Genomic DNA, 14,532 nt, shown 5'->3' with positions numbered 1-14,532 from the left:
GATAATCACAGTAAAATTAAGCATTAACCATTAAGCAATGCAAATGACACAATCAAGTCAATAAAAGCCCATTCCCATGAAGCATCGTAAATTACGTAATTGAGTCTTCCAAAAATGTATACAATACATACAAAAGATTACAGGTCCTTCTCAAAAAATTAGCATACTGTGATAAAAGTTCATTATTTTCCATAATGTAATGATAAAAATTAAACTTTCATATATTTTAGATTCATTGCACACCAACTGAAATATTTCAGGTCTTTTATTGTTTTAATACTGATGATTTTGGCATTCAGCTCATGAAAACCCAAAATTCCTATCTCAAAAAATTTGCATATCATGAAAAGGTTCTCTAAATGAGCTATTAACCTAATCATCTGAATCAACTAATTAACTCTAAACACCTGCAAAAGATTCCTGAGGCTTTTAAAAACTCCCAGCCTGGTTCATTACTCAAAACCGCAATCATGGGTAAGAGGTTAACCCAGAAGGCCATCATTGACACCCTCAAGCGAGAGGGTAAGACACAGAAAGAAATTTCTGAATGAATAGGCTGTTCCCAGAGTGCTGTATCAAGGCACCTCAGTGGGAAGTCTGTGGGAAGGAAAAAGTGTGGCAAAAAAACGCTGCACAACGAGAAGAGGTGACCGGACCCTGAGGAAGATTGTGGAGAAGGACCGATTCCAGACCTTGGGGGACCTGCGGAAGCAGTGGACTGAGTCTGGAGTAGAAACATCCAGAGCCACCGTGCACAGGCGTGTGCTTTTAAAACCAGAAACAGCGGCAGAAGCGCCTGACCTGGGCTACAGAGAAGCAGCACTGGACTGTTGCTCAGTGGTCCAAAGTACTTTTTTTTTTCGGATGATGAAAGCAAATTTTGCATGTCATTCGGAAATCAAGGTGCCAGAGTCTGAAGGAAGACTGGGGAGAAGGAAATGGCCAAAATGCCTGAAGTCCAGTGTCAAGTACCCACAGTCAGTGATGGTCTGGGGTGCCATCTCAGCTGCTGGTGTTGGTCCACTGTGTTTTATCAAGGGCAGGGTCAATGCAGCTAGCTATCAGGAGATTTTGGAGCACTTCATGCTTCCATCTGCTGAAAAGCTTTATGGAGATGAAGATTTCGTTTTTCAGCACGACCTGGCACCTGCTCACAGTGCCAAAACCACTGGTAAATGGTTTACTGACCATGGTATTACTGTGCTCAATTGGCCTGCCAACTCTCCTGACCTGAACCCCATAGAGAATCTGTGGGATATTGTGAAGAGAAAGTTGAGAGACGCAAGACCCAACACTCTGGATGAGCTTAAGGCCGCTATCGAAGCATCCTGGGCCTCCATAACACCTCAGCAGTGCCACAGGCTGATTGCCTCCATGCCACGCCGCATTGAAGCAGTCATTTCTGCAAAAGGATTCCCGACCAAGTATTGAGTGCATAACTGAACATAATTATTTGAAGGTTGACTTTTTTTGTATTAAAAACACTTTTCTTTTATTGGTCGGATGAAGTATGCAAATTTTTTGAGATAGGAATTTTGGGTTTTCATGAGCTGTATGCCAAAATCATCAGTATTAAAACAATAAAAGACCTGAAATATATCAGTTGGTGTGCAATGAATCTAAAATATATGAAAGTTTAATTTTTATCATTACATTATGGAAAATAATGAACTTTTTCACAATATGCTAATTTTTTTAGAAGGACCTGTATATACTATACATAATTTTTCTATACTTTAATATTTTAAAATAAACTCAAAATATGTTACATTATATACACGTTTAAATCAATTACTAAAGAGCATTTTTTTTTACATTTATATTGTACATTTATTTTTGTATAGGTCATTCTCAAATACTTTATAGGGTGTGTAGTTCATTGCCTCATAAATTAGTTATATTGTACATTTATTTTTGTATAGGTCATTCTCAAAAAGTGATTTATAGGGTTTGTTGTTCTTTGAGTTGTTTGGTTTGATTTAAAAAAATTTTTTGTATTAGATATGGTTGGTTTTGTTTAAAACATTTTTTAATGAATGAAGTCGCTGCAAATGTGACCGCAGTCACTGCACGGCCATGAGCTACAGTATGTGCCCCCAAAAGCGTGGCACATGCTTTCATTCACGCATTTACAGGTTTTCATTGTGTTCTTCGCTGGGAAAAGACATAATGCAGCTTCAGATTGCAGAGCTGATGTGTGGATGGATTAGTGTTACTCAGGCTACAGCATGAATCTCTGAGAGTTCTGAGAACTCCTTCCACAGCCAAACATCCATATTACCCACACACTCCATCATTCTGCATTCATCCAGGCTGAATGTACTGTACATTGAGCACTGAAGCACACAGGCTGTTCTTAGGCTTACAGAGTTCCAATCTCTCTATTCTAGATTCAGCAGCCTACACTTCAAATTCAAAATCCAGTGTAAGTTCTAAAATGCAATTGCATATCACAAAAGTTAAGAGCTATGTAATCATTCTACCAACAGCAATCACTGTCATCCTTGTCATCATCCCAATCATAAGGTCACGACTACCACTAACACTAACATCACATCATATCCACAATATCATCAGCAGCAGAACCACTATTATCATGATCTCCATCGTCACGATCATGTAATCACCACTATCATTAGCAATCATTAGCATATGGTCACAGCATCATACTACCATCATCAGATCATCACCACCATAACCATTATCAATCACCGTCACAAACAGCATCATGCATTACATCATCAAAACATAACTACCATCAGTCACCATTATTACTGTCACTGTCACAACCAATACTATCCTCACTGCCATAATCACCACCTCCATCATTTCTTTCACACAGTTATCATCATCACATTACAAACCATAACCATTCCCACCACTACCATCAATTTGCATATACCCGCCCATGTTGTATCCAGTATTATCCTTACCAGTAACACCAGTCACAACCATAACCATCCCCACAATCACCATCCTCACTGCTACTAACATTGCCATAATCACCATCATCACCACCATCATTAGTCTCACATAACCATCACAACCATTTTTTCTCACCATCACAATCACGTAACATCCATCACCATTACAACCATAACTATCCCCACCACCATCATCATTACCAGTCACTGCCAGTATTACCCTCATCATTAACATCAGTCACAACCATCACCAGCCTCACTGCTACTATCATTGCCATAATCATCACCACCATCATTGCTATCACAAACCCATGTTTATCCTCACCATCATGACCTGTCATCACAGTTAACACCAACATCACATTTCCATCATCATCTTCTTCCTTCCTTTATTTATAAAGCATTATTTAACAGTCTGTCAGCCAAAGTGCTTTACATTTTTGGAGCCATGTCCCCACCACTACCATCACCACCATTATCATCAAACGCTGTCACAACCATTACATAACCATCACCATCCTCACGGCTACTATAATCACCACCATCACATAACCATCACAACCAATATCATCCTCACCATTACCATAACCACATTACCACCAGCACCACCACCAATATCACATAACATCCATCACAGCCATAATCATCCTCACCACTACGGTCATTGCCATATTCATCAGTACTACCATCAGAAGCAGCACACCACAAACATTATAATTACAGTCTTAATTCCATAACGATCATCATCATTATCATCACTCTCAAATCATCATCATGCTCATTTCTGACTTGTTCTGTGAGGCAGAGTGTCTCTTACCAGGTTTGAGTTGGTTGCGTTGGAATCGTCCTCGGGGAAAGGGATGTAGACAGCTAAGGCCACACAGTTTGCAAAAATAGTCATCAAAATTATGATTTCAAATGGTCTGATGAGTCAGTGTTAAAGAAAATGACATCAGAGCTGGTTAATACACAAGCAAAAGAATGCATACAGAACAGAACAGTACATGTTAACTATCATCAGTGCACAAGACAGTGTGTAACAAAAGAACACATATACAGTACAGTACAGTACATGTTACAGTACTCTCATCGGTGCACAAGACAATGTGTAAGAGTCTAGATCCTCTCTGGACTTTTTTTCTCTACTCAAATCTTTTTCTTTTCTTTCCTGTTAATAGCAAGGCCAAGCTCTTCAAAAACCTGGCCTTCATCAAGACAACGATCTTCACCCCCCTTCCATTTTCCTTCCCTCTCTTCCTCTCCTCCCTCTCTCTTTTCACTGGCCAAATTGTTTGTTTGGCTTTCAGTTCTGCTGAAAACGCAATCAAACTGTGTCATCATATGTTACAGGAATGGATTTCTCCAAGATGGGTGTCGAGTCGCATGGCACGTGTCCTGAGGAGAAACAGATGTGTTCTTGTTTTTCTGGATGTTTCTCTTGTATCTGCTGTCTGGGCCTTGAGTTATGGCTCTCTGGGGTTAGTTCAGAATGACAGAGCCATAGACCCTGTAACACATTTAGATAAGCATGTTTGTAGATCAGTAGTTTGGGTCCCCAAGGGAGTAAAAACAGACCACTGCAGGCAGACCCAAACAGAATTTTATCTTTAAGGTCTTACAAGGTTATAAATAACACTTCTATCCACCTTTTTATTGTTGTAAAAATGGGCGTGGCCATTTGTAAATTCTATGGGTGTAGCTTCCGGTCTAATCTGCATCCAGCTATTTTTAGCTGTACAAAACAGTTTGTTTTGTTGCTTGATATTGAAAGTTGGTGTGTCTTATCATATTATTTTAATGTATTATCTTAATTATGAACACACTGGTTTGTAGTGCAAATGGTTTTACCATTTACTGCACGTTGTTATTCTCCTCGTTATTCACCTATAGCGGCTTTTGAAGAAAAAGGTGTATATATGAAATCTGATTGGGTGTGAATTAATGTGAATGTGTGTTTGTAGGAGGGGTCAATATGTGTGTGCATTTGTGTGTGCGTGTGGGAGGGGTGAATATTTCAGCCTGTTGAGAGGAGCTGTTGGCATGGCAACATAGCCTAAGACAGGAGAGATGGGCTCTGGAGTCTCTGGAGATACAGATCCAGTCAAGTGTGTGCAAGACTGAAGACACACACGGATAGAACCGGCAAAACAGGAACTTTTATAAAATATCCCACTGAAATAAATGAGGGAAGATACTTCTCTGTATCCACAGTTCAGCCGTTCCCTCGTGCCGGTTTGTGAATTTATGGGGAAATCTTTGATGGTGTGATAAGTTCTTGGCTAAATCTGTGAATGGGAACTGGATCTCCTATTTTCTGATGAATGAAGCATTTTACTCAACCAATCAATCCTAATTAACATATTTTCCTGGTCGGGGAGCTATTGCTGTCTCTTGTGGGCAGAAATGATTACATAAAACCGTGAGAGAGGGGGGGGAAGAGAGGGAGGGGGAAGGGAAAAGGGGAGGGGAACGTACCGTACTGTATTCTGTTGTATGATTTTTTGGGGTGCCCTTGAATGACTCATCAAAGCTCAACTCGATTTAACCCTTTGTAGAATTAGATATAAGAAGGATTCACATCTGATGAGAACAATACACTCTATCAAACAAAACACAAGCAAAAGGTAGCACAGAAGCTGCATCTGAAGTGGCATAAAAACCAGAAAGAAGCACATTCACACCTGTAATGCAGCAAAGAGGGAATGACCGTCAAGATTTTTTTTCTTCACTGAAGTGGCATAATGAATTATAGTTTTGTATTACTTCATGCACCATTGCATAGTTATAGCAATGCAAAGATGTCATGACACATCTGTCAAACATGCTGTAATACTAACAAACAGATCATACAACAATTAATAACCGCACATGTTCAAAAGCACAGCTGCAAATCAAAGATGAATAGAATACATTTATGGCCTGGAGATCAATAATTAAAAGTCAGCTACATCCTGACTGAGGAGTTTATGAGCAGTCTGTAACTGTAACACTGATTAATTAACATTCACAAAAGAACTGTATCCTCAGCTACCTGCTGAAACAATTGTCACAAACTCAATATGAGACTTTTTTAGATATCGCTCTGGGAGGAATATGTCTGCCAAGAATGTAAATTTACGAACTACAGATAAAAAAAATCAGTAACTTCATATCAGTGTACTGTCTTTAATTTGAAATAACATTTCATAATATTACTGGTTTCATTGCAGTCTTGGTGAGCATAACTTTAAAAAACTTTACCGACCCCAAACTTCTGAACAGTAGTGTATATACTGTATATGACAAACAGGTCAGAGTTCAATAAAGGATACTTCCATTCCACGATATTGATGCATGCCCTGCGGATGGGGTTTTTAAGAGTGAGGCAGAGAAGGGCTCGGGGTGGGCGCGTGGAGGCAGTGCTGGCCTGTTTCTTGGGTTTGGTGTAGTGCTGGCGTTTGCGCTGCGTGGAGCTCGCAGTGGAGATCGGGGCTCCGGAGGTGCCCATCAGCTTGGCCTGCCGTGCCGCGTCGATGGCTGCCTGCCAGCTGAGGGAGGCGCCAGGGGTGGGAATGTGTTCAGGTGCAAGACCCAGCACCCCACCCCCACCCCCCACACGCTCGTCCTCATTCAGACTGGGGACTGGAGCCAACGACGGGCTGGAATAGTTGGAGCCTGCAGAGGAAGAGAAGGAGACAGTGAATGAGAGCATGAGAGAGACGTTAATGTAGCACTAACACACACACACACACACACACACACACACACTTAAAAACATTATATGAAGTGGAGTTTAGTGGTGTTTTTTTGTGTTTTTTTGTTGTTTTTCAATAAAGATGTTTCTGATGTCATATTTAAATATTTTTAAACATATTTTTTAATCATACCTTCATTTACTTGGCAACTTTTCTAATGCCTTTTAGGGTAGATTTGAAAAACCAAAAAATAAAAGATTTTTACTGTTTTACCCCTGTCCAAGCCCCAGATTTTCAGTCATTTAATAGAGTTTATTTTATAGAAGTCCACAGGGACAACAAAGCTCACAGCCAGATGGACAAGCGGTTATTAAAACAGTTTGTGAGCTTGTCACATGTTGTACTTGTCTAGTCAATGTTATTAAGCTTGTAAAAATGCAAATAAGACCATCAAATCCATACACAAATGGGTTTAAAAATGTACAGTGTGAAATCTCAAAGCCTGGCAACCCAAGATTAAACACCCCTGGTATTTATTTGTAATAACTCCTGGGTAAACAATTTCAAGTGTGAAAAGCCAATCAGTGTTCTTTTATATTAACTGTCTTGTTTTGAGGCATTCCAATATAACCATACTGGCCAACTGCAACAGAGTATTCGTATTATATCACACTAAACATCAAACATGGAAGCCCTGCAGGACTGTGTCTCATCTCCATCTGCAGTCCAAAAGCGTAAAATCCAAAGAGAACCACCTTCAACCGTCCTACTGAAGTGTGTGTGTGTGTATGTGTGTCAGGAATGAGAGACAGAGTGAGATCACAGTAGTAAACCACAGAACTGAAAGTTTCGCCTATCCTGTACCCTCATTTTTAATCTCTTCTAACCGTTCTTCTGTTTCATTGTATATGGTTAAGTCTGGTGAATAAGCCAAAGTCTGGATTAGTTTTAAATGTCAAGTAATAATGACATCAGTGAGTTTGTCTACGCTAAAATATTTTCTCCTATCCCAGTTTAACATGTAGTTTTTTGTAGAGTTATGCTGCAATGCTAGTGGTGCAGAAATCACATACTTTAGAAGTCTTTATAGGAGAAAGTGCTGGGTTTTGGTCATTAGGATTCAGTAAAGTATGTTTGAGAGTAAGAGGAGAACTGGAGAGTTGTTCTGTGTTATCTCACTCCTGTTAAATTACAGGAAGTCAAAGTGGGCTTTTCTCAATGACATACAGACTCTCCTAAAGCACCATTTCTAATTACCATAGTAAAGCCATGCTCTGGATAAAGGACTTTTAAAAGGAAGAATCTCAGTTACTCATCCTGAAGTACCTACTTTGGATTCACTCTCGAAAGATACTCGGACACTCTTTTTTTTCGAAATGGAAGATAAATGAGTTTCTTATTTTTAGGCACAAACGAACATGCATGAAAGCAGAAACAAACAAAAAGAGCCACACACACACATTCTTTTAAACTTGAATTCACAAAGCAAAGACTAGGTGTCAAGGAAAATCACCAAATTTCAAATCCCACATTCATTCACACAGATCAAATCTGCACCTCACTGAAAACTTTCTAAAGTTTGAGCCATCAGCTCTGACAGCCACTAGAGTTGGTTGCTTTGGAATCCATATTGCTGATGGATGAACTAAGATTCAATCACATTCTGCAACTGCATCAGACACCAGGGGACCCCCTTCCCTCTGATCTGAAACCTGCAATGGGCTTCTCTTAGAGCTTTTGAATAGAGGGTCACGCTTTGGAACTTTATTTGAGGGAGGTTCATTTTTTTTTTTTTTTAGCTGGTTGGTTCGTGTATGTAGGAAAGTGTGTGTGTATATAAAACACTCACAGTAGTATGAACAAATGGATGACTGTAAAAATGAGAATTAAAAACTTTTTTTTTAAAAAGAAAGAAATGCCTCTTTCACTATAAACAGACAAACATTTATTGTCATCAGCCACTCTCAAATGACCTTACAGCACTTGTAAGTAGCTATTAGTACTGGATGAGCAAGAAACAGGCTGAAACTAATAGGGAGGGACTATATGAGCTAGGGGAGGGGCTAATATATTTTGAGGAGGGGCTAAAGGAGATTGGGCAGAGGATAACTATAGTTTGGTTCCAAAATATGGTGTTTTTGTCCATATGTCACCATTTTCACTCCAGCAGCTAAGCAAACAGACACATACCTCAGCATGTGTTAATCTAATGTACTGCATGGATGAGTGTATTTTAACACCACAGTCACACACTCTCTCACATACTGTTTTATGAGTCAGCATCACCATTCATATATTCATCTCACCACACAAAAACACATACAGCCGTTCACTCTCTCTCTCTGAGCTGTGCATTAAGAGTATTTTCACTGCTGGACCCAGCAGTGGATAATTTGACCACAAGCGTACAAGAGAATAAAACATTACTGCTCTGATTTCTACTAGTTCATTCTGCTCTGGTTTCTTCTGCAGCCAGGCCATTTTGTCACAACACTAGGATAAAGACACCTGTTAAACACTGTAAAAGAGGGAGTGATATTGTTTGGAGGCGTGGTTCAGAGTGTGATATTGGGTGTTTGACTTTGACTGCGGCCGGATTTAACTGATCAACGAGATTTGCCACTTATAGAGACATGAAGTCGGACACTTTCTGCTTTCTATAGTGATGCTTGTGCAGTGTTTGCATACTTTACCACAGATGAAGTGGATTAGATGGAATATATGCAATATATATCAATATAACATTGCAACTACAGTAAACAAGCTTTACTGGGTTGGTTAAGGGTGCGGCATTGTTAGGGGGGTGTGGTTAAGGGTGCGGCATTGTTGTTGTGTTGTGGTTTGTGGTTAAGGGTGTAGGGTTGTTAGGGGGTGTGGTTAAGGGTGTAGGGTTGTTAGGGGGTGTGGTTAAGGGTGTAGGGTTGTTAGGGGGGTGTGGTTAAGGGTGTAGGGTTGTTAGGGGGTGTGGTTAAGGGTGCAGCATTGTTGGGGGTGTGGTTAAGGGTGCGGCATTGTTAGGGGTTGTGGTTAAGGGTGTTGGATTGTTAGGGGGTGTGGTCAAGGGTGCGGCATTGTTAGGGGGTGTGGTTAAGACTGTGGCATTGTTTGGGGTGTGTTTTAGAGTAGTCTGCAGTTTCACACTGACCATTTCTAAAAATACACACTTCCCTAAAAAATGGTTTGGAAAAAACAGTATGACAACATGACAAAAATGTAGTACAACCTGGTTTCATTCATACTACACACTTTCATACTACGTATATAGAACATAACTTTATAACATTTGCAAAAAAATTACTTAATAAAAAGCACCGACGCAGGAAGTATGTGATTTCAAATGCAGCCATGATGTATCCAGACCTATTTTATGACTATTTTATGATTATTTCTTGCTTGCAAAAATATATATTTGTTGGCATACACAGCTACTTTTGAACATCCACAAGAGAAAGATGGAAAGTGGACCATGCTAACCAGCAAAATCGGACCCCTTGGCCTCTGCAAGCATTTTTAAAATCTATTTAAAGACCAATAATCATAACAATGATTACTTATCCAAATATTAGAGAAATAAAGAAAATATTTTAATGGTGTGGCAGGAGTTAAGCCTTAAAAGCTAGAACAACATTACTTGCCGAAAGATCCAAACACAGGAAGAGACACAGGACCCTGTGGACCCTAGAACACTGACACGCACACACACGCAAGAGTATTAATAACATCCTTTTAAAATTCATCTGCAGAGATACAAGACCAGAATAACCCAGATTCATAGGGAGAAAGTGATGAGGAGGTAACAGAAAGCAAGAGCGGGATAGAAGAAGTGACAGAGAGAGCGACAGACCTGTATGTGGCGGCATCAACAGATCTTGCATCACATCTTGTTGAACTATATTTCCTTCATTCAGCTGAGACATGCTACACTCTAAACACTGATATGTATATTTGTGAAGGGCTGTTTAAAAGCATAGCAGAAAACAGAGAAAGGAAGTGACACGTAATGCTGGTAAACTACAACATTCTGGGGCAAAAGCATCTTTCTCCATTGACAGCCATTCAGATGTCATTAGCGTTACTTAATATTATTTATATATTATTATAGTATTAATTCATATTTTTAATGAAGAATTGTTGTACTAATTGTTGTACAGTTTTAGTTTTAAGAATTGTTGTACTAATTGTTGTACAGTTTTAGTTTCTTTAGTTTAGATTTTAGCAATTTTGTTATATGCTTTTCTCAATTTTATTGTTAGATTTCTATTTATTTTATTTTTGTTGTTTTATTAGGCAACATTTCTAATATTCATTTTTAAAGAATTTTTAAAAGTTTAAAAGTTTTTCATTAAATAAATTGATCATTATATCAGTCATTATCAATCATTGATATTTTAAATCCATTTCAACTAACGTCATCATAAATTTTTTTATGGTTTTCAGTGTAGTTAACATTAACACTGGTTGCCATATATTGTGAAAAAATTAAATTAGGCAAAAAGAAAAAAAAAAATTCTATGAAAAATTAAGCTGTTAGATGTATTTCATCTTTTGGATGGCTCTTTAACGTGTGAAATGGATTCATTTTCCCTTGTCTGCTGCCTTTGACGCCACACCTCAAGATAATCGCTATAGTGAAGGATATGTAATTTCCCTACGGCTCCAGAATGATTAGTCACATGACATTTATGGTTCTGGCGATTGACTCGAGAGAAAAAAAAAAAAGAATGGAGGTCAAGTACTTCTGTGCAGGTCCTGTGCCAGTTGAGAAACCAACAGTGAGGTTAATGGACGTATTAATATGTGGAAAAATATAAATAATTTTAATGTAAAAGCCCTTTATAGTGAAGTTGAGCTGGGCATCATAAAAGTTTCATTTTGACTTTATAAGTGCTGGGTTAATGTGGCACTGAGTCATCACTCGATGATGTCACACATGCAGCAGTGAGCTGTAAAGCACGAAATAATCGCTGTACATAACTTAGCAGGGAATTGTGGGAAATGGAGTCATGTTGACGATGCTCTGAAGCCATAAAGCTAAAATAAATAAGTCAGTGAGAAAAGACCCAACTACTGGAGAAGAAAATTGACCAGTGACAGGATAATAATGGTGAGATACACACTGGTCTTTGGCCACCTCGGTTTTCTGTCCTTCTCTATCACACACAGACAGACAGATCAAAGAGTAAGACAGTGAGTGTTTGCTAGAGAAAGATACAGGCAAAACACAACACTTAGGCACTGCTTGTATTAGAATACCGTGTGTGTGGCGTGAGTGGGCGGGGCACACTGAAGGTGTCATCCATTACCATCTGTTCAATTACATCACTGTTATCAAAGCCAGCCAATCAGATCAAGCTGCTCAGTCACGCTTCACTGGTCCCTCAGCCATAGCACACACACGCACCCCTAAACATGACCAAAACCTTAATAAAGCAGGGCACCAACACCAACATAATGTTTACATGCATTAGCCGTCATTCAGCATTAACACACACACACACACACACACACACACACACACACACACGTGAGCCATTCAGACCCACACAGTCACAAACCTGAGACGCATACACATGCACACCTGAGACATATATTCACACGCTCACATTTCTGAAATACACACATGGTGCACAGCAACAACAAAGCTATTCAGCCTCTGTGAATCAACAGACAGTGATGTCATAAAAGAATTACAATAAACAGATAAACACATAAATATTATTATTATTATTGAGGAATAGAATAGAATAGGCGTAGAAAAAAAATGTGATTCATAAAAAAAATTCAACAATAAAGACTTATGAATTTTATTTTATTTTTTTAGTAAAATGCCGCCATCTCGTGATTCTGCTATTTTATCGACAAGCTACAGAAAATAATGTGTGTGTTTCTAAGTTCTAGGTTCCAGCTAATAAATAGGCCTCTAATCAGCTGGACTGTTTTAACACAAGCCTCTCATGTATGCTGCACCAACAGTACTTAAAGGGATAGTTCACCCAAAAATATGAAATTATTAAATGGACCACTGACACTCTATCTACAATCTCAATTAGGAGTGTCAATGGTCCACTTGACAGATAGGTGGCGGTAATGCACTTATAAGTCTGGGATCCGCCATAAAAGCAAGAAGAAGAAGACGCCTCACGCGCCTGCTGCTGAGAATGCGCTAAAGAGAGTTCTAACAGTTTGGACATTGCGTGAATCAGAGGTAAAAAAACGGTATAAATACGGTTCAGTTTCTTGCACAGACCGATCATTTTGTGTCTTTATACATCAATGTATCATCACGAGCCACAGGGTTTAATTTGGTTTTGTTTGTGTATGTTTTTTTCAGATTTATTGTATGTTTTAGCCATGATTCCCATCCACTTAAATTATAAGAGTGATAGACTGCAATGGTTTGAGTTAAAAATCTTGGTTTGTGTTCTACTGAAGAAACAAAGTCACCTACATCTTGGATGCCCTGGGAGTAAGCAGATGAACATCAAATTTTCATTTTTGGGTGAACTATCCCTTTAAAGACCCACACAGATCTATATAGACAACACTGTGTCCTAATCACGCTGCTCCACATTATCTATTAGACATGAAACATGTTCTGATCAGCTGTGATTGTGTTTTGTTGTAGCCTTTCTGCGATTATTCATTGCTGGAACCCAGTTGTGCTGTGTCTAGGTCATGTTGTAGGCAGTACTACTCAAGGCTTTCACTAAAAAAAGCAACAAGTATCCTATAACTTGTATTATATTCATTTAGTAGTTCCATTTCTCACAGTGGGTTTACTGAGATGAGGTTAAACAAGGTATTTGCACTACAATGAGTGAGGTTTATACAAGCAAACATATAACTCCTCCTTCCCTCTCTCTTTCTTTCTTGGTGTTATGTTTTTTTTATTCTTTTCATCCGTTCCTGATGTCCTGCTCACAAACATATAGACTACAGGACCAGGAGATAAGGTCAGAGTTATTTTAAGAAACAGACATCAGTCACTATGGAGTTCAAAGCATGTCTGTTTAATATTGGTCATCAACACACACACACACACACACACACACACACACACACACACACACACACACACACACGAGTAGGTGCCAGAGAGTGAGGGATTCCAGAAAGATGGCATTGAGGTTGTAGCTTAGATTCAAACACATCTACCATGAAATTTAAAACACACTTTCATACAGAACAATAACCTTCACAATGGGTCAAAATCAACAAACCCATCATGATTTTGATATTTGCATTGTGTTGCTAAACAGATTTCTGGAGTTACAACAATAAAAGAAAGCAATATTGTTCAGTGTCCAATTCATTGTAAATCAATGGGATATTTTTATTTATTTATTTGACCGTTTTATCCTTCACCAGGTAAAAATCAGAAGTCTAACTGCTTAGAAAAGTAAAAACACAACTCACATCATCAAGTCAACAAGTCTAAAAATATGCACAAAAACAATTTGTGCACCAAACTGAGTCAGATATTTTTTTTTTTATCTGATAAGAACACGTGCATAGAATGGAAACTTCTCAATGTGCATCAAAAAAAAAGTGACGTGACTTTGCCTCACCAGATCATGTGATTAGATAACTGCACTAACCAGTGCCCCAATATCATCACACACCATGTCAAACGTTATTTTAATAATTTTCCAAAGTCCAAAGCCAAAGTTATTTGGTAATCACCTCTCATAACAGTCTCACACAACTGCATTCCCAAACATCAGACATCCGAGAGCAAAATAACATGACAGCATTAGTTTCATAATTTATTATGTAAGAAAAAAGAGCCAGAGGCAAAGGTAAATTCGCAACTTTAGAAACATAGCTACTGTCATTTTGTATTATAAACTACTGCTTTCACAATACATAAGACCCAAAAACTGGAATGAAGACTGGAAAATTGGCACTTGATCCTGAAATGAACTTGATTCCAT

At 38.7% G+C, this 14,532-nt stretch overlaps 1 protein-coding gene across 32 annotated transcripts in view; it reads right to left on the bottom strand.

The window, feature by feature from the left end:
* The window catches only part of LOC109067996 (voltage-dependent L-type calcium channel subunit alpha-1C-like), a 119,730-nt gene that overhangs the window by 73,114 nt on the left and 32,084 nt on the right, over positions 1-14,532 (bottom strand). For all 32 annotated transcript variants that reach the window (XM_042741834.1, XM_042741818.1, XM_042741953.1 and 29 more), the window contains exons 2-3: positions 6,236-6,578; positions 3,742-3,847 (exon numbers count right to left, since the gene is read on the bottom strand). In XM_042741834.1, the coding sequence (XP_042597768.1) occupies positions 3,742-3,847; positions 6,236-6,578 (449 nt within the window). The remainder of the gene's footprint in view (positions 1-3,741; positions 3,848-6,235; positions 6,579-14,532) is intronic.

The sequence above is a fragment of the Cyprinus carpio genome, chromosome A4, assembly GCF_018340385.1.
Source record: "Cyprinus carpio isolate SPL01 chromosome A4, ASM1834038v1, whole genome shotgun sequence".
NCBI lineage: Eukaryota > Metazoa > Chordata > Actinopteri > Cypriniformes > Cyprinidae > Cyprinus > Cyprinus carpio.
This window is presented reverse-complemented; position numbering and strand designations above follow the sequence as displayed.